The sequence below is a fragment of the Mytilus californianus genome, unplaced genomic scaffold, assembly GCF_021869535.1.
Source record: "Mytilus californianus isolate M0D057914Y unplaced genomic scaffold, xbMytCali1.0.p SCAF_2, whole genome shotgun sequence".
Taxonomy (NCBI): Eukaryota; Metazoa; Mollusca; class Bivalvia; order Mytilida; family Mytilidae; genus Mytilus; species Mytilus californianus.
Window position 1 is genome coordinate 123,566,247 of NW_026262668.1, and position 20,324 is coordinate 123,586,570.

Consider the following 20,324-nt stretch of genomic DNA (forward strand, 5'->3'; position numbering starts at 1 on the left):
TGTGTTCATTTACAGAGTTTAAAAGGAAATTATTCATGAAAAGCTGTGGATGAATAGGTTTTTTAAGTTTCCGGGATATGGTCATGCTCTCAGTTTTAATTGCATTAAAATAAACCAACCACTTCTCAGACCAGTAGTGAATTTTCTTTAAATCTTCATTAAGCTTTAATGCACCATTTATTGGATTGTCCACTATAAGATACAGACTTGTGTCATCTGCAAATCGTATTTTTCTGACTGAATTTCAGCTACAATATCATTTATAAATATTAAAAAGAAGAGAGGACCAAGGATTGATCCTTGAGGAACACCGGCATCAATGTCTCGCCATCCTGACGTTTTACTGTTAATAACCACTCGTTGCTTCCTGCCTCTTAAATAGTCTTTGACCCAGCGAAGCAACTGACCTGTTATACCAATTGCTTCTAATTTATGAATTAACCCCTTATGCCAAACTCTATCAAAAGCTTTACTAATATCACAAAATATAACCCAAATTTCCTTAGGCTCGTCTAAACCCCTCCCAAAGTCGTTTGTCAAATATAATAATTGATTGATAGCCGAGTCACCAGGTGTAAATCCTGACTGGTTGTCCGTCAAAATATTATTTTCAAGTAAGTATGCTTATATACACATCTTTCCATGACTTTACAGAGAACACTTGTCATGGAAATTGGTCTATAATTTGATACTTCCGTAGGAGAATTTTTTTTGAAAACAGGAATAACATTGGCAAGTTTCCAGTCACTGGGAAACCTGCCAACAGAAATAGACATGTTAAACAATTTACAAAAAGGACGTTTCACAATATAACTCGCTTCTTTCAATAACCGGGGACTTACACAATCGGGCCCAATAGCTTTTGATGTATTTAAATTTAACAGTATGTCCTCAACATCTTTTTCTGTAATTTCTATTGTGGATAATTCTGAAGTAAACTTTTCTATATCTGGCATAGAAATTTTCATTTTCATACATAAGAAACACGAGAAAATGAAAGAACCTTAGTGAGCGCGCTCACATGCCCCACGTCCCAAAATTGTCATTGGAGAAATAATATAAGTGTAAGAAAAAAAAATTGTATCAGAAAAAAAGTATGTCCTTATTATCTACACAGTTTCATGAAATTCTGTTGTGTGGTTTGAGAGGAGTTGCGATGACAAAAGGTTGCAGTAGTATTTTGGGCAAATAAGTTCAAAGGGGCATAACTCCTGGAAAAAAAATTGAATTGTAATTTCCTGTCGATATGCACATCTAGGTAGTATGTCCTTAATATCTGAAAAGGTTTCATGAAATTCTGTTGTGTGGTTTGAGAGGAGTTGCGATGACAAAAGGTTGCAGTAGTATATTGGTCAAATAAGTTCAAAGGGGCGTACCTCCTGGAAAAAAAATTGAATCGTAATTTCCTGTCGATATGCACATCTACGTAGTATGTCCTTATTATCTGAAAAGGTTTCATGAAATTCTGTTGTGTGGTTTGAGAGGAGTTGCGATGACAATCTGTTGCAGTAGTACATTGAGGTAAATAAGTTCAAAGGGGCGCAACTCCTAGAAAAAGAATTGAATCGTAATTTGCTGTCGATATGCACATCTACATAGTATGTCCTTATTATCTGAAAAGGTTTCTAACAAAACCAAAATCAGAAATTTAAATATATGTTTATTAATAGACAATGTAAGCTAAGTTTTTAAAGTTCACTTCATCAAAAAAAAAAATATATATATAGCATTCAGAAAATTAGTTTATACAGAATAACAAACAAACCTACCACAAAATTCTTCAAACAATTTACCAAAGAAAAGAAAAAAAAATCCAAAATGTCATTTATCATTAATACAATGTCTTTTAAAAATCTATAAAACTTATCTGTAAGTGTTATCAAACTTTATATGTATAATTAACCATTTCTGTTCAAAGGGAAATAACTCAATCACATAATAATTACCACTTTTGACTATTTGAAAGGGAAATAACTCAACAACGAGAAAAGCTAAAATCGTGAAAATTGAACTTGACCTTCATTTAGTCACAGGAAACAACATATCTAAATTTGAAAAAATTTCAAAGGGTTTTCATGTTAATGAATGGACACTGTTTTGTTTAGAACATAAGCATTTTCTTTACATGTCCATAAACAATGTTTTGTATAAGTTAGTACTTACAGATTCTTTTGGATAAGATTTCTTGTACAACTTCCTTCATACCCCAAAAACATGCTGTAAAACATATATAGTAACATGAGTGAAGTAGACTGGGTCATGAAATAAATTTATAATATCCTGCACAGAGGAAGTGAAAACCAAAATCAAAAACTTCCTTTATATGACAGATTAAATATGTACTTGCTATTCACAAGTCAAAAATCTTGACTGCATGCCTCAAAGTCATATTTAATAAGTCATAGTTAATAAGACATAGTTAATAAGTCATGTATTAAATGAGAATAGCTTTCGTTTATCCTTGTACTACTAAAACATTGTTTGGCTCTTATTTTTACACAAATGTAATTGACTTCAACATACAAGTGCAAGTATCAAATTTTAAAGATTCAAGCCTTTTTTGTGTGCATTCATTAAAGGAGTAAGTCCAGTAAGACCCCTTTTTTGGCCCCAAAATAAAGCAGTTTTACAAAACTGTTAAAATGTAAACTTTTAGTTATTTATTGGAAAGTAGAATGCTTCTGCTACATAAATATGGGCTGTTTTTGACAATACAATGCACATATATTGGGAACTAGCATCATTAAGTCATGCTAAGTTACTGAAATCTTCACAATTTTAGCATTTTAGTTAAATTCTAGACGGTTTCCGTCTTAAATGAAAGTGGCCGCATTTGTGTTCATTCTTAATATTGAAATGTAAGTTGTATTTCATGATAACACATAACATATATAAAGGTTGAGGATGAACACGGATGCGGCCATTTTCATTTTTGGCAAAAAACATCTGAAAAGTGACATTTTTTGGCATATTTGATAGATTTTTCATATTTAAGCTTGAATCGGAGCGTTTTTAATGAGTAAATCAGTTAAAATCTTTCACATAAACTAATAGAATCAACTGAAATAGACACTTAAGTGTTTAAAAAGTGTCCAAAATCTTTTGTCAGATGAACCTGAAATTTGAGGCCAAAATCGGCCATTCTCCTTTCTTAACTTAATTGTGGCTGCACAGTGAATGAATTTCCACTAGTTCAACTCAAATTCCAAGGAACACACAGTAACAAACCAGCTGTAATAACCATTTGTTATTCTAATTTAAATCTTTTGACTTTATTTGTACTTTTCTTTGAGGTTCCTAGCAAATACTTACTATACATTAGTACTTGTATATAACTGGCTTAATATAATGTACTATACCTATATATAACAGACATTGTATATTATACATGTTCTCGTTATCAAATGGCAAACAAACGGTAATGTGTAGATACACATGTACAATGAGAGGGACTAACCAGTGAACCCACGTGAAAGTTATGCTTTCTATGGCTATTTTGTCCACCAAACGTGTATTACACATAATCAATTGTTTTCTATATGGTAAATCCCATAGGCCAAATGTTCATTTGATTAAATATTTGTTTTACCCGCTGTAGTTTTCCAGTTTGCTGTTTGATCACGTCTGCAGCAGTTGCTAGAATGTACTAAGCAATGTAAATTTACTCTACACATCAAACTAGGAACCATATTTTGCATATTTTTGCATATTCCAAAATGGGAATAAATCAAAATGGTTGTTTCATCTCATTTTCTGGAATTGGTTATTGTGACAAAAGCTATTAAGATAAGTCTTATTCTTGTTATTTATTTCTCTGACTCTCTTTTTATTGAAAGAAATTATAATTAAAAAGTCATAAAAGTAGAAAGTTCCATAACTGTATGTTAATACTGTCAAAAATGCTCATTTTCAGAAAATATAGGTGTATTCCTTAAGGTCTGATTTCATAAAGTGTAAACAAAATGGTACAAATGAAATGGATATATATTCTATAAAAATTTTCATTTTGTTTTTATGCATTTTTATTCATTTCATTATCACTTATTTAGGGGGACATCATCAAAGACCAATGAATATTAAACATTATTTCCTTAATCTCATTTGATTTTGTTCAAAATTTCTGTAAAAATACTTAAATATTATATCTTAAGTGGGTAAAAATTAGTTATAAGAGACCTTTGGATTCAGATGGTGACATCAAGTTCAATACACAATAAGTTGATTGATTAATGATTGCTTTACACCACATCTGCTCATAAAGCTATATAGCGGCAAGACACAACCAGTTGAAGTTAATACATTGTCAATGTTGATGAAAACTATGTTCTGAGGCAAAGATATAAGGTTATTTTACAAACCAATTAGGCAAGAAAACTCTTGCAACAACACTGTACCAAGCAGGTGTCCCAGACCAAGAAATAATGAATAGGACGGGCCATAGATATGTTGTTAACGTAAAGATATACAAGCGTCCTTTAACAGAATATTAAACATTCTTCAGCCAGTAGGACTATTCAGGTGTAATTCAGTTGTGATGGATGCACACTTGAAGTTTTAATGTAGTACATTGTATGAACATGATGAAAAAAATTCAATTTTTTAATAGTTAAAGTTTAATTAAGTAATTAATTTCACATCCAAGGTCGATATTCAATAAAATGAATATGTGAAAAATGAATACGTGTATTTTTTATTTAGTTTTTAAAATATTTTCATTTGTATTTCAGATGCAGTATGGCCTATAATCAAATATATAAATCAAAGTGCTTGTGAGCACTGCAGGGTAAAGATAACTTTCATTTTGCAGTTGAAACAATAAATTAAACATTGCATTATATCAAGTATGTCAGTGGAAGGCAATACATTTGTAAAATCAATTAAGAAATTTTCTTTTTCAAATAAATCTAGTTGGTTTTACTACAATTATGGACAAAGGAAGATAACTCCAATTTTAAATATAACATTAACAAAGACATCATTGATATTTTGAAATGATACAAGATTCATGCACTGTGCACATTTTATGTAATTTTCTTGACAACTATGGTTATACACATACACATAATTTTGTAACTGGAATATCTGAGTATATATTTCTTTGATAAATTTCTTAAAATGTTCATGGATGTATAGAATGTTTTTTTCTATCTCAAAAGAAGTGATAGTCTGGAAGGAGAATCCTACTTTTGTTGGATTGGTTTGACAATCAACAACAGCACTCAAAACTGTGGTGGTTATCTATTAATAAACTCATCATAGATACCAGGATTGAAATTTTGTACGCCAGATGCACATTTCGTCTAAAGAAGACTCATCAGTGATGCTCGAATCAAAAAAAGTTAAAAAGGCCAAACAAATTACGAAGTTGAAGAGGACCAAAAATTCATTAAAGTTTTGCCAAATACAGCTAAGGGAATCTTTTCCTGGGGTAGATAATATTAAGTATTTCAAAAAATTCAAAGTTTTGTAAACAGTTAATTTATAGTTATGATTGATTGATTGATGTTTTACGCCACTTTCAACACTATTGTGCTGTTTTGTGGCAGTCAGTTTTTATTGGTGTAGGAAGCCGGAGTGCCCAGAGAGAACCACCGACCTTCGGAATGAAAACTGAAATTCCTAGTCAATTAAGATTGGAGTCGAGTGCACCTGCCACATGCAGGATTCGAACTCACAACCTCAGTGTTGACTGGCTAGTGATACAGTAGTTCGACTACTTTAGACCACTCGGCCACCGAGGCCCCCTTATAATTATGACCATATCAATGATAGTTCATGTCAACACAGAAGTGCTGACTACTGGGCTGGTGATACCCTTGGGGAGAAAAACTCCACCAGCAGTGGCAGCGACCCAGTGGTTGTAAATGAACTCATTGTAGATAGCAGGATTGAAATTTTGTATGCCAGATGCCCATTTCACATAAAAAAGCTCATCAGTGAGCTTGAAATAAAAATATATATAACTGACTTAGTATTATATACTATAATTAAACCTATATATAACTGGCTTTGTATTATATATTATACCTATATATAACTAGCTTGGTATTATATATTATACCTATATATAACTGGCTTTGTATTATATATTATACCTATATATAACTAGCTTGGTATTATATATTATACCTATATATAACTGGCTTTGTATTATATATTATACCTATATATAACTGGCTTGGTATTATATATTAAACCTATATATAACTGGCTTTGTATTATATATTATACCTATATATAACTGGCTTTGTATTATATACTATACCTATATATAACTGGCTTTGAATTATATATTAAACCTATATATAACTGGCTTGGTATTATATGTTATACCTATATATAACTGGTTTGGTATTATATATAATACCTATATATATAACTGGCTTTGTATTATATGTTATACCTATATATAACTAGCTTGGTATTATATACTATACCTATATATAACTGGCTTTGTATTATATACTATACCTATATATAACTGGCTTGGTATTATATACTATACCTATATATAACTAGCTTGGTATTATATACTATACCTATATATAACTGGCTTGGTATTATATACTATACCTATATATAACTGGCTTTGTATTATATATTATACCTATATATAACTGGCTTTGTATTATATATTATACCTATATATAACTGGCTTGGTATTATATATTAAACCTATATATAACTGGCTTTGTATTATATATTATACCTATATATAACTGGCTTTGTATTATATACTATACCTATATATAACTGGCTTTGAATTATATATTAAACCTATATATAACTGGCTTGGTATTATATGTTATACCTATATATAACTGGTTTGGTATTATATATAATACCTATATATATAACTGGCTTTGTATTATATGTTATACCTATATATAACTAGCTTGGTATTATATACTATACCTATATATAACTGGCTTTGTATTATATACTATACCTATATATAACTGGCTTGGTATTATATACTATACCTATATATAACTAGCTTGGTATTATATACTATACCTATATATAACTGGCTTGGTATTATGTTATACCTATATATAACTGGCTTTGTATTATATGTTATACCTATATATAACTAGCTTGGTATTATATACTATACCTATATATAACTGGCTTGGTATTATGTTATACCTATATATAACTGGCTTTGTATTATATGTTATACCTATATATAACTAGCTTGGTATTATATACTATACCTATATATAACTGGCTTTGTATTATATGTTATACCTATATATAACTAGCTTGGTATTATATACTATACCTATATATAACTGGCTTGGTATTATATACTATACCTATATATAACTAGCTTGGTATTATATACTATACCTATATATAACTGGCTTTGTATTATATACTATACCTATATATAACTGGCTTGGTATTATATATTAAACCTATATATAACTGGCTTTGTAATATATGTTATACCTATATATAACTGGCTTGGTATTATATACTATACCTATATATAACTAGCTTGGTATTATGTTATACCTATATATAACTGGCTTTGTATTATATATTATACCTATATATAACTGACTTGGTATTATATATTATACCTATATATAACTGGCTTGGTATTATATATTATACCTATATATAACTGGCTTGGTATTATATGTTATACCTATATATGTATAAAACTGGCTTGGTATTATATACTATACCTATATATAACTGGTTTGGTATTATATATTATACTTTTGTACCTATATATAACTGACTTGGTATTATATACTTTACTGATATATAACTGGCATGGTATTATATACTTTACTGATATATAACTGGCTTGGTATTATATACTTTACTGATATATAACTGGCTTGGTATTATATACTATACCTATATATAACTGGCTTTGTATAATATATTATACCTATATATAACTGGCTTTGTAACACCTCTGTGTCACTTCCCTGTACTTTAATGTTCTCTGTTAAAAAATCTTCTACAAGCTAAGAACAAAAACAAGATCTTATTTTATGCATACAATATTTCCTTGGTTATATAATTATATTTGCAACAGAATAATATCGATGAACCAACAGTACATTACAGTTATCACGATTCATACTTAATTCAATATTTCAAAAATCTCGTTTTGAGTGATTGTACAAAATTTTAATTCTTCATAGAAAAACTATTAGAAATATTATACATGTAAGATTATAAATTCAAAGTTTACTTTTGATTACTTGAATATATCTAAAAATACTGATATGATTAATGATGTAAAGGATAAAGCATCACACACATACTTAAATAATCAAAATGAGTTAATGACCAATATTTCAAGAGTATATATAGAGTAAGAATTTAGACTTTTAGAATTTTGTGCAAATGTTACAATGTACATACAACACAAAGAAGGGATAGCACAGGATGTGAAAATGTCAAGATCAAATTAATATTGTTTTGAATTAGAAATTTTACTTCTTATTCTTTCAATGTTAAAGCCTGACTTTTTAGTAACGCCTTGTAATAAAGCAATTTTAGAAGCTCAAATTCCCAGTTTCTAGCTTTTATTTAAAAATTACTCAAATATTTGGGCATGGTTTTCACCAATCATATAAAAATACATAGAAAAATAATTATAGATTTAAAAATTTATGTAGAAATAAAAAAAATACTTCAAGATTTTAAATGAAGCATACAGTATTGCCTTCTTATTAAAAATTCTTAATTCATTCCAAATTTTATTACAATATACTTAGAGCTATGACCCATATCTGTATATAATTAGCTCACTTTGATCATGACAAATATTTGATCACACATATACAAGACTCATTTGTACTCACTTGATAAAAGATCTAATTTCTCAAAGCATTGTAGTGATGATGACTGATCAAATGATATTGTAAAAAAAATAAAGATGTTCTTGGAGCATATGCTCACAAATAATATATATTCAATGCAAATAAACATCTTTTATCTGGCAAATATAAAACAACGAATCTCAAATGTATAAAAGTTCTAGTGTCCATATCTTTTGTCTTAATTCATGCACCATAATTAGACTTGAACAAATTGAATTCTGTTCGAAAAAATTAATTTTAAATTTACGAGAAAGAGAAATCTTGTTTTCTTTTTTGTTGCTTTTAGTAAGGGCATTATACCCTATTAAAATACATTTAAAATAAAATGCTCCGCTGGGCGCAGCTTGATACGACCGCAGAGGTCGAACCCTTAACAGTTGGGGCAAATATGGACACAACATTCAAGCTTGATACAGCTCTGAATTTGGATTGTGATTAAATATTTGACACAGCATAGGTTTCTGACACAGAATGAATGTGGTCTAAGAACTTAAAATTTTTTAATTTACCTATTATGGTCCAATATCCAAAATCTAAATACATGGTTAGATTCAGCATATCAAAGAATCCAAAGAATTCAATTTTTGATGAAATCAAACAAAGTTTAATTTTGGACCCTTTTGACCTCAATGTGGACCAATTTGATAACGGGGCCCAAAAATCAAAATACATGGTTAGATTCAGCATATCAAAGAACCCCATATATTCAATTTTTGTTGAAATCAAACAAAGTGTAATTTTTGACTCCAATTTGGACCAACTTGAAAACTGGGCCCGAAATCAAAAATCTAAATACATGTTTAGATTCAGCATATCAAAGAACCCCATATATTCAATTTTTGTTAAAATCAAACTAAGTTTAATTTTGGACCGTTTGGACCTTAATGTAGACCAATTTGAAAACTGGACCCAAAATTAAAAATCTAAATACACGGTCAGATTTGGCATAACAAATAAATAAATGTGGTCAAAGATTTTACAAATCTAATGCGCCATACTGTACAATTAAAGATTACTTCTTGAAATTTGAAAAAAAAAAATATTTGAAGAATAATTCTTTTTAATTTCTGAAATCTGAAATGAGAAAAAAATGACCCCCACAATTTCTTTTTACCCCCCCCCCCCCTTTTTCCCCAAAAAAATTCTTTTCCTCAAGATATGGTCATAATCTCAATTCAAATTTCCAATGGAATTTGCAACCATAATTACCCATTTAAATTTACCATAGCGCTAACTTAATCTATTTTATAATAGAATTTAAAATATGGTGTCAAATCTTTCATATGGATTTTTTTGTAAAAAAAAAAGATGCAACATTTGCAGATATTTTTACTGGTCTTCCTTTATAAATATGCATTTCTTTAAACATAATTGAAAAGCAGTGTAAGGGAAGTAATCAAAACGTTGTATGTGCAGGATTACCTCCTTTACACTGTTTTAAATTGTCTTAAATGTTCATTAACCATTACTTTATACATAATTTAAAAGCAGTGTAAGGGAGGTATTTCAAATGATGTATTTGATTCATCTCCCTTACACTGCTTTAAATTATGTTTTGTACTGAAGTATTTGTCCATATAAAAATGCTTGTTTTTTGCCCCTTTTTTTGGCTCCTAATTCCTAAAATTTGGTGGCAATTACCCCCAAAATCAAGCCCAGCATTCCCTTTGTGATATGGAACCTTGTGGTACAATGTCAGAGAGATCCATAAACTAACACACAAGTTATGCCTGGAAGTTACAAAAATGCTTATTTTTGGTCCCTAATTCCTTAACTGTTGGTACCATAACCCCCAAAATCAATCCCAACCTTCCTTTTGTGGTATTGAACCTTATGGTAAAATTTCATAGAGATCCATTCACTTAAACTAAAGTTAGAGTGCGAAAACCAATGTGTCTTCGGACGACGACCAAGCCAACGTCATACCAATATACGATCGCAAAATTTTTTTGCGGTCGTATAATACAAGGGAGGACAGGATTTCTCATGGCTGTAATGAGTTATCCCTTTCCACAATTAATATTTTTGTCACGGAATATAGTATATTAAAGCCAATTTAATCAAACTCAACTTTGACCTAATATTAAATGACGAAAATCAATGTCATGGAACACCAAAGAGTTACAGTTATGTAGGTCACATGCAACAATAATGTAGAGAATAATTATCATCTAATCATGCATACAGATACAATGCCCAACTAGGGGGTCTGATCCCTATTCCTGCTTATTGTTTTGTCAGAATCCTGTATCCCGCTTATCATTGTAATAATAACGCTTGTAATTTCACGTGTCCCGCCCATCTTCGTTTCCCGTTTTCACGCTCAATAATTTGACTTTCATTTGTCACACTTAAAAAAAATCTGACAATCCCACGTCACGCTTAGACCCCAATGAGACCCACTAACTATTGGCGTATTGATTGCCTCTCAACTGTGGTTTATTCAGTTTAAAAAACCTGTGCGGTTAATCAGTGGCGGATCCAGAACTTTTCATAAGGGGGGGCCGCTCCAGTCATGCTTCAGTGATTCCCTATATAATCAACCAAATTTTTCCCACGAAAGGCGGGGCCCAGGCCCCCCCCCTGGATCCACCTATGGGTTTATACACAGTTTAACAAACCAATATAAAAACTTTTGATTTGTTTCATTACTCGTAAACTGGGTTTAAACTTAACAACAAACCATTCAAAATCTTTAACCCTAAAACCATTTGTAAACTGAAACTAGTTTGAATGCAACAAATTCACTCTTATCAAAAAGTTACCTTGAATTGAACTAAAAGATGTAACAACTTAAAGACTTCATCTTTATTGTGATATAACTTCGATTAGGTTATGTAAAAAATCAAAAGCAGGGAAATTAATAGATTTTTGTAGCAGTAATTATGCATCGAAGTAATAGCCTACAAAATGCAAGATACAGAATTAAAACTGGGATTAAAGTTTTTAACTGATTCTCCTTGTACTTGAAGATAGATTCAAGGTCCTTGATGAGACAGAAGCTAGAACTACTAATTTGTTATGGGCTTTTTAGCATAACAATACAATCAAGACTACAGTACATGTTGTATCTCACTGCATGCTTAAATGATCAATTCAGAAGGCTACTTTTTAAATGCAAAATCATCATAAAAAGAAATAAGTAGTTTTTGAAGCTTATACAATGATATCTATTTTGATACCATATTTACATTTACATCCAGAAAATAGGATAAATGAATTGAACCTCTGCTAAGAAAAGTACAAATGAGTTCTTACACAATACCATGGGGTGTCAAAAGGGTCAAAATTAAAATAATAAAATAATTGCTACTAATGGCTGTTAACCAAAACTACAATCATTAAAAGATGTATTATTTGATATTTGCACAACTCCATTATAATACATAATGTAGCAAAAGCTTCTTGAAACAAATGTTCCCTTTGATACCCCACAATTTCATACTTTAAACTACAAATAAAGTGTGCCCATTACAATTTAACCAAACCTTGAAATCTTTACTGTTCAATACCCAGTGCTGGTGAGCAATAAATAATAAATGATTTAGTATAAACTTAAAGAATAGAGCATTCAAATTTCAAAATGTATTGTTTTGCATTATAATATTATAGTGGAACCCTGAATAGTTGTGAGTTTAAATCTTGTCTTCCTTTTAAACAAATATGCGTACAAAATAAAAATGTATAATACAATCAATAATATGTGACCATAGGACACCATTGCCCTGCTCACACTGTCAAATTTTTAGTGAATCATGAAATCTTGTCCCACTCCTAATTTTGCATATATTTTATAAATTTCACATCACAATGAACTGAATGAAGTCAGGGGTACTACTTGTACAAGTAATTTTTATTCACTTGAAGTAAATATTAATATACTTATATAAGTAAATTTGTAAGATACCTATAAAAGTGTATTTTATTTACTTGTACAGGTAAATTATTTTATTGGCTTAGTTATAATTATGTCCCTTAGACATTCAGATTTTTTTACTTATAGAAGTACAAAAGTCATACTATCTTCTTTTCTTGAATTTCTCAGGACTTCTTTGCTCTAATAGAATTTTTAATTGTCTGTCCTTTGCAGATGTCTTTACTAATCAATTAAGTGTAATTTCATGGACAATGAAAATCTCATTTGTCTGTTATTTTTGTACATAATGATATATGTGTATGTGGGTATTTAATGATAATTTGTGAATGCTTGTGTGTATGATGTTATTATAAATAAGTTTTTTTTTCATCGCTATATGTATGTTTATCTCTGTACTGTTGTATCTTATGGTTTATGAGAATAAAGATTATTATTGTTATCTTCAGAACACTGCTCATTTACAAGCCCCCAAGGGGCAATTTTTGAAGGCAAGATCTCTGCCCAATTAGTTTCTCTCTTGAATTAATGAGATGAAACATTGAACTCTAATCAAAAATTATGAGCTAACCTGAGAAAAATTGTTAAAGGCATGTTTTAACATCTCAAAACTTGAGAACTTTAGGGATTTAAAAAAAAAAATTACTTATACAAGTAAATTTTCAAGAAAATTAAGGGGAGATTATTCAAACGTTATAAACAAAACCAAATTTACTTATTTAAGTATATTATTATTTACTTCTTCAAGTATATAAAGATTACTTGTACAAGTAGTACCCCTGACTGATGAAACTGAACATGTGTACTGAAATTTAAGTCGACATGATCAACAATTTAAAACAAAACTTATCAGGTCTAATTAATTTTAACTTAATATAAAAAAAAAAAAGAATGTGTCCATAGTACACGGATGCCCCACTCGCACTATCTGACATTTTCTATGTTCAGTGGACCGTGAAATTGGGGTCAAAACTCTAATTTGGCATTACAATTAGAAAGATCATATCATAGGACACATGTGTACTAAGTTTCAAGTTGATTGGACTTCAACTTCATCAAAAACTACCTTGACCAAAATTTAACCTGAAGTGGGACAGACGGACGAACACACAGACCGAAAAACATAATGCCCCTCTACTATCGTAGGTGGGGCATAAAAACAAAATAAAAAATGTGTACTATGTCAAAATGTTAAAGGTACTTTTGTTCATAGTTCTCAAATTATTTTCACTGTAAACACGTTTCCACTAAGCAATGCATAGTACAAGTGACATAAACTTCAATGTGTTGAAGGGGGTCACTACAAAGTAGAAGTAGAAATATATACATTGTTTTATCCCTGAATCACTATGACAGTTTAAAGGAATTAAAGCTGCAATTTGGTTGTCTATAGAACTTTTAAAGAAATACTAAAATGTTTCTTTTTGGGTGTTTTTTTTTTTTTTTTTGTATAGTTTGTTTTGGGCATTGAACAGGATTATATACATGTATCTTCCTGTACTATTTTAAAAGGTTGCTGAATGAAATCTTCTATAAAGTACAGCAACAAAATTTCTTATCAAAGGGTTAAGTACTTTGAGCTTGCTTTCAGTAACTGCAGGCATTATTGGTATAATTTGTTATCTATTTTGTGTTTTAGTTATCTATCATAGACATAAATGTACCATTATTTTTTAGAAGTGTTAGTCCTGTTCAGCCAATCTGGTTTTTATTTATTGTTCTTCAATGTATGTTTTGTTAATCTACTGATCAAGTTTTTAAGGGCAGGCTTGAGATCTTGAAAAACATTTTCTTGTCCCAAGAAACGAGACTACTCAAGACTTTTCTTATGTCAATTGTCATATCTTTATGTTTTTCATTTTTTGGAGAATTGGGTGTTAATGGCAGACATTAGATCGTTTCTATTCAATTTTTTTTTAACATTTTTTAAAGGCTAAATGGCACAAATTACAGCTTGACATATTGTATAGACACATACATGATTCTGAATTCACTAGTATATTGAATTTTCATGTTCTGTGTTTAATTGATTTTCTTACCGTTATACTGAGGACTTCTTCTTCATATTATTGAATGTAAATTAGGGACGCTATGACAGTGTTTTCAATTGGCAAATAGAATTTTATTTTAGAAAAATTAATGCCTCTTTTTTTACAATCGAAAGATTTCAATGGTGATCAAAATATAAATCATCAGTAATTAAAAGTTTATATATATAGATGTGTCTTCAGTCGGTCTCACTAATTAGTGACAAGAAGCGTCAAGAAGCTACAAGTATAAAAAAAATAGCAACAGGAAGAAAAAATTAGCACAAGAGGACAAATTTAGCGACAAGAAAGTTTATATACTATTTAAACAATAAATTTATCGAAAAAGTCAATTAATTAATTTACAGTTGACTCTTTGCTTTTTTATAAAAAAATTTATATTTAGTAGCACTACTTACATTATTGTAATGAATTTTTAGTAAAAATTATTTTATTATATTATTTTAAAGTATGCATCATTCTGAACATTTTGTTAGATATCTTGACATTAAATTTATTTTCTTGTCGCTAAATTATTCTTCTTGTCACTTCTTGGTGCTAATACACCTTATCACTATTTATTCCTATCCGGATAAGTTCTAAAATTACACAACTTTTCAAACCAGTTGAAGCTATCCGTGGACCTTATTGCTATTTTGACCAACCCAGGAAAAACAGTTCCTTAGACAACTTCCTGTTGAGATCAAGTGGAGCAAAAAATGTAATGTGCATAAAACTTTTCATAGAGACATGTTTAAACCACGGTAAACACATCAAACAAATAATCAATGACTTTAATTTGTCTTTTAAAAATTGCTTCTTAAACTATCAAAATTTTAAAATGTCAACTTTCCAAACTTTTTCCTCCCTCAGCTCATTGCTGATCACCTGTGTTTTGCTCCACTTGATCTCAACAGGAAGTTGTCTAAGGAACTGTTTTTCCTGGGTTGGTCTAAATAGCAATAAGGTGTATTTAATAGTGAGATCCTCTTCAGCAGTTGAAATTCAACAAAAAATCTAATGAAGAGGACTGGCAAATGAATTTTAATCCTGAGAAGTGTTATGTTATTCATATTTCTAAAAAAAGTAAACCTTCCACTTTTGATTATATATTACACAATCATGTTTTAGAAGCAGTAAAAGATAGTAAATATTTAGGCGTAACTATAAGCCATGATCTTGATTGGGGAACACATATAAACAATATTACCTGTAAGGCAAATAAAACCTTAGGTTTTCTTCGTAGGAACTTAAAAAACTGCACACGTAAGGTTAAAAACCTTACGTACACATCACTTGTCCGTCCAGTCGTCGAATACTCTTCCCCTGTATGGGATCCGTACAAAAAGCAACACATCACTCAGGTTGAGCAGGTACAGCGTAAGGCAGCCAGGTTTGTCTTCAATGATTATAAAGACAGATCACCTGGAGCAGTTTCAAATTTAATTAAATCATTGGAATGGGAAAATTTAGAAATAAGAAGGAAAAAAGCTAGATTAACTATGCTATATAAAATAAATTGGGGGTTAGTGGAAGTTCCTAAGGACAATTTAACAATATCTGATAGACGTACTAGGGGGAAACATAAATTTAGGCAAATATCAACAAATAAAGATTTCTATAAATTTTCTTTTTATCCTCGCACTATTTCGGACTGGAACTCACTACCTGAAGCAATAGGTATGTCTGACACCCTGGAATCCTTCAAAAGTGGCATATCCACTCTAACATTTGAAGGAGCCACAACAACTTATTAAACTACAAAGCCACTGTACATAATGTATATATGTTATTGTTAATGATTTTTCTTTGTCATATTATTTTTAAATTAAGTCCATATGTACATAGCACACAAGTTCCGGGAAGTTTTACACTCCTACCTAGGAGTCTACTCCCGTATTCGGAAGAAGAAGAAGGATAACTGGTAATCCATTTTTGAATTCTGTTTCCAGAGAGACACAGTCACAGACTCTCAAAAGTCTGAAAAGACTGAAAAGGGACAAGTTAACTGGACACCTATCTTCAGATCATATGTTTTCGTACGTCATATGAATTCGTACTATGCATGCTTTTTCAATGGAAATTGTGACGTCACAATGCATTCTAAATAGCACGAAAACCTATAATACGAGAATAACCTGCTATAAACGACATAACGTGTAAGACGTCAAAGGGTAAATGTATGATACCTTATCATCACCCTGTTGGGCCAGAGTTGACATCTGTTCTATTGGAACTTGTGCAGTTCTAAGGTGACTCTGTAGGTCTTTCAAAACATTGTAATCTTCAGCCATTATTCTAAATTCTTTAAAGTATTCTGCTTGTTAAGTATGACAGCGTCAAATGGCTTTTTGTTGTCAATGTCAATGTCCCTTGTGCGCTTAAACATCATAAATTGCGAATAGTTCTTCGAGTGGTTGGGTATTATTTCCGGTTATTTCTGTAACTTACGGAATACATAAAACAATACAGTACATTTAAGACAAAACAATATAGATCAATATACAAAACATAAGGACAATTAACACATAAATATGATATACTACAGTTTGATAGAAACGTGAGGGTACCCAAATTGCACCTATTTTGACAGTTTTTCACCTACGTTTATTATGTATGATCCACTAGACAATAGTTTCCATTCTGGGTTTATTTTATAGATGTATCCTTATTTACTATATACAAGGACGTATAACTAAGATACTTATATACGTCTTTGCTGTATATTTCCACCAATTTAATTCTGAATCCATATTGAATTATAGAAAAATGGGTTTGTATGGACCTCCAAACGAACCACGATTCTGTAATGAGGAGTACGCAAATTGTATCCATGCTTAATTTAACATCCCGGCTTAAAAATGGAATAACAGATGTTTTGTTTTATTTCTTCAAATATTTAGAACAATTTGACATTAGTCCATGCTTACTATTCATTTTTTAAGACATGGATGCTTGTAACATGTTTTATTTGCTAATTTTTAAAAGATGACTTTTTGTGGACTTTCCATAGATTTTACTTTTTCCAGTGAATACTTCATTCTAATGATATAGACTCTATACAGTGAAAATTTTGAGCATATCTTCAAATATTTAGCTATGTTGAAAGACGTGCATAATGTCAATTCATAAAAATACAAATTGTTTAGTCCCTAAAAAAAACTTGTAAGATTTTCGCTGCTTTTTTTTTTTTGGGGGGGGGGGGGCTAAATAGGTGCAATTTGGGTACTCAGTGCAGTTTGGGTACTGTGACGTTATATATCATAGCAGAGACATATATACACATATGTATGCATGTCTCTGATCCTAGTAACCCATGTTTGAAGTGATACTTGTAAAAAATCTATGCATCATAATTACACCTTATATAAGAAAGCCAGATTTTGATTGGTTGATAGCCAGTGTATTTTTCGCATATTCTAATGTTTTTTCCTCATTTCAAACGAATTTTCACCACTGCCGGTGAATTTGCCTGTTTTTCACCACTGCCGTTGAATTTGCCTCAAATACCATGGTATTTCAGTTGGAAAGCAGGTCACGGTTTGACCCCAAGTCTATCAGCAACAATAGAGTCACGTGACCGTGAAAATTCAGTAAAACTACGGATGAGACAAACCTCACTTTTACTCACTAAAATACCACTGTCATAGTAAAAACTTATTGATCAAAATAATCTGGAATATACATAGTTTTAACTCGTCAAAACTTACATATCAACTCAAAGTCCTTTATTCTTTATTTTATCTTCAAACTTGAAGTTTGTGTGAAAATTGTCAAGGCTCCTGATCGAAAAATCTAAATATTTTCGAGGAAACTAAAAATGATGGGCTGAATTTAAATTTAATAAAGCATCTCATTAAGACAAACACTCGATATGAATATCTAGGCAATACAGTTTTGGATACGCAAACGTCAAGTTATGTTCAACACGAAGCGGTGGTTTTTTTGCCGATTTGTGCAAGTGGTTATCTCCCCTTGATATCACCAGTCAAAAATAAAAACCCACCAAAATGAATAAAAAGGAGTTTATTTTACAAAAATCAAGAAGAAAATAAAAGAAAGTCGATTAACAACTATGTTATTATAATAGTAAGAAGAGATACTTCTCTACTTTTCAGAGAAGGATTACAGGTAAAAATTAAAAGACAAAAAATTGGTAAAAATTAGATCTAGAAACCTAGCTGAATTGATATAAATTAGCCCTGGCTGATGAAATTTACTTTCAGTTTGTAATTTTTATACTGGGATATGGGATCACTCCTAATGTAACTACTTCTAACAATGTTTAATTCAATAAAACATACTGTATACAATTTAAATAATCTTTCTGAAAAAAATAGTACTGACCATTTATATTTTATATTTTAATAAAGTGGGACCAAGAGTCACAATTTAGTTTCTTCAAAGTAAAAAAAGCCTTTTAACTCAAGCCTATGTTTCTTAGTTGAACAGTACAGTACTGAAATAAAATAAAGTTGAAATAAATAGTTTAAACGTCGATTTTTTAGCTGATTTATTTCGCGGACTTTTTGACGTCACCGACGACTGTAGCGCCACCTAATTAATTCCCCCTGCTATTGTTGCTGATAGAACTTGACGACAACGGACGTTTCCAAGGACTTGCTTTCCAACTGATTTGCCATTTTGGATATTCCTTTTTTACCCTCTCGAGCATTTTCCCGCCAAAATTTTTCGGATATGACGTTACATAAAAAAGCGAGCTAACGCGTATTAGTACATGTATAATTCCCGCGGTTCTGTGATAATATCCTCTTATCCCCAAAATTTTGCATAAACATGTTAATGAATTAGTTTCAATCCAAATCTATTCGGTGTAATTAAACAGATATATCATGTTATGAAGGGGTATTTGCGAAAAATACCAGTCTTGGTACCGAATTTCCCTCGCCTAGCGGCTCGGGAAATTTTAGTCCCTTGACTGGTATTTTTCGCAAATACCCCTCCATAACATGATATATCTGTTCATTATCATATATTAATCTCCATATGGGGGCGGCCCTGCCCGCCCTAAATCCGCATCTGGCTCTTTCAGTACTAGTCTTCTTCAAATATCTTTCTAAATATGTTTTTTTATGAAAATGAGCCCGTTTTTCTTAATTAGAAAGAATAATATTTAAAACGAGTAATTATCTGTGTGGCCTTGTGGCTTGTACTGAAGAGGGAACTTTCGTTGTTTGAATTTTAAACGGCTTCCACGGCAAACCTCAGTAATGATATTTTTTTTGCATATTGGAAACTTCTTAGTTGCAGTGAAGGTTTATCCCGGAATCTGTATATTGTTGGATTGGATCAAGACAGTGGATATCGAATTTCAAGTGATATATATAGTATTAACCATACGAAATAATCAATTATTTACAGAATGTTGCATACTATCCTCCAAGTTAATTTCTTCGTCACTGTCAGTCACAGCCAATAATGGATCAACAACTAACGGTACATAGAAGGCACCATCAACACAGATCTAGAACCAGACAAAAAAAAACATACTAGCATTCACTACAGTAGTGTTCCGACCTATAGAATATGCCACTTACATCTTGGAGTCAA

General features: G+C 30.8%; 1 protein-coding gene across 1 annotated transcript in view; it reads right to left on the minus strand.

Moving 5' to 3' along the window:
- Positions 1 to 17,128, minus strand: part of LOC127730883 (uncharacterized) — a 30,803-nt gene extending 13,675 nt beyond the window's left edge. Inside the window, exons 1-3 of the mRNA XM_052239486.1 lie at positions 16,943 to 17,128; positions 7,910 to 7,988; positions 2,164 to 2,217 (exon numbers count right to left, since the gene is read on the minus strand). Of these exons, the coding sequence (XP_052095446.1) occupies positions 2,164 to 2,217; positions 7,910 to 7,988; positions 16,943 to 17,047 (238 nt within the window). The 5' untranslated portion in view covers positions 17,048 to 17,128. The remainder of the gene's footprint in view (positions 1 to 2,163; positions 2,218 to 7,909; positions 7,989 to 16,942) is intronic.
- Between the last annotated feature and the right edge of the window lie 3,196 nt (positions 17,129 to 20,324).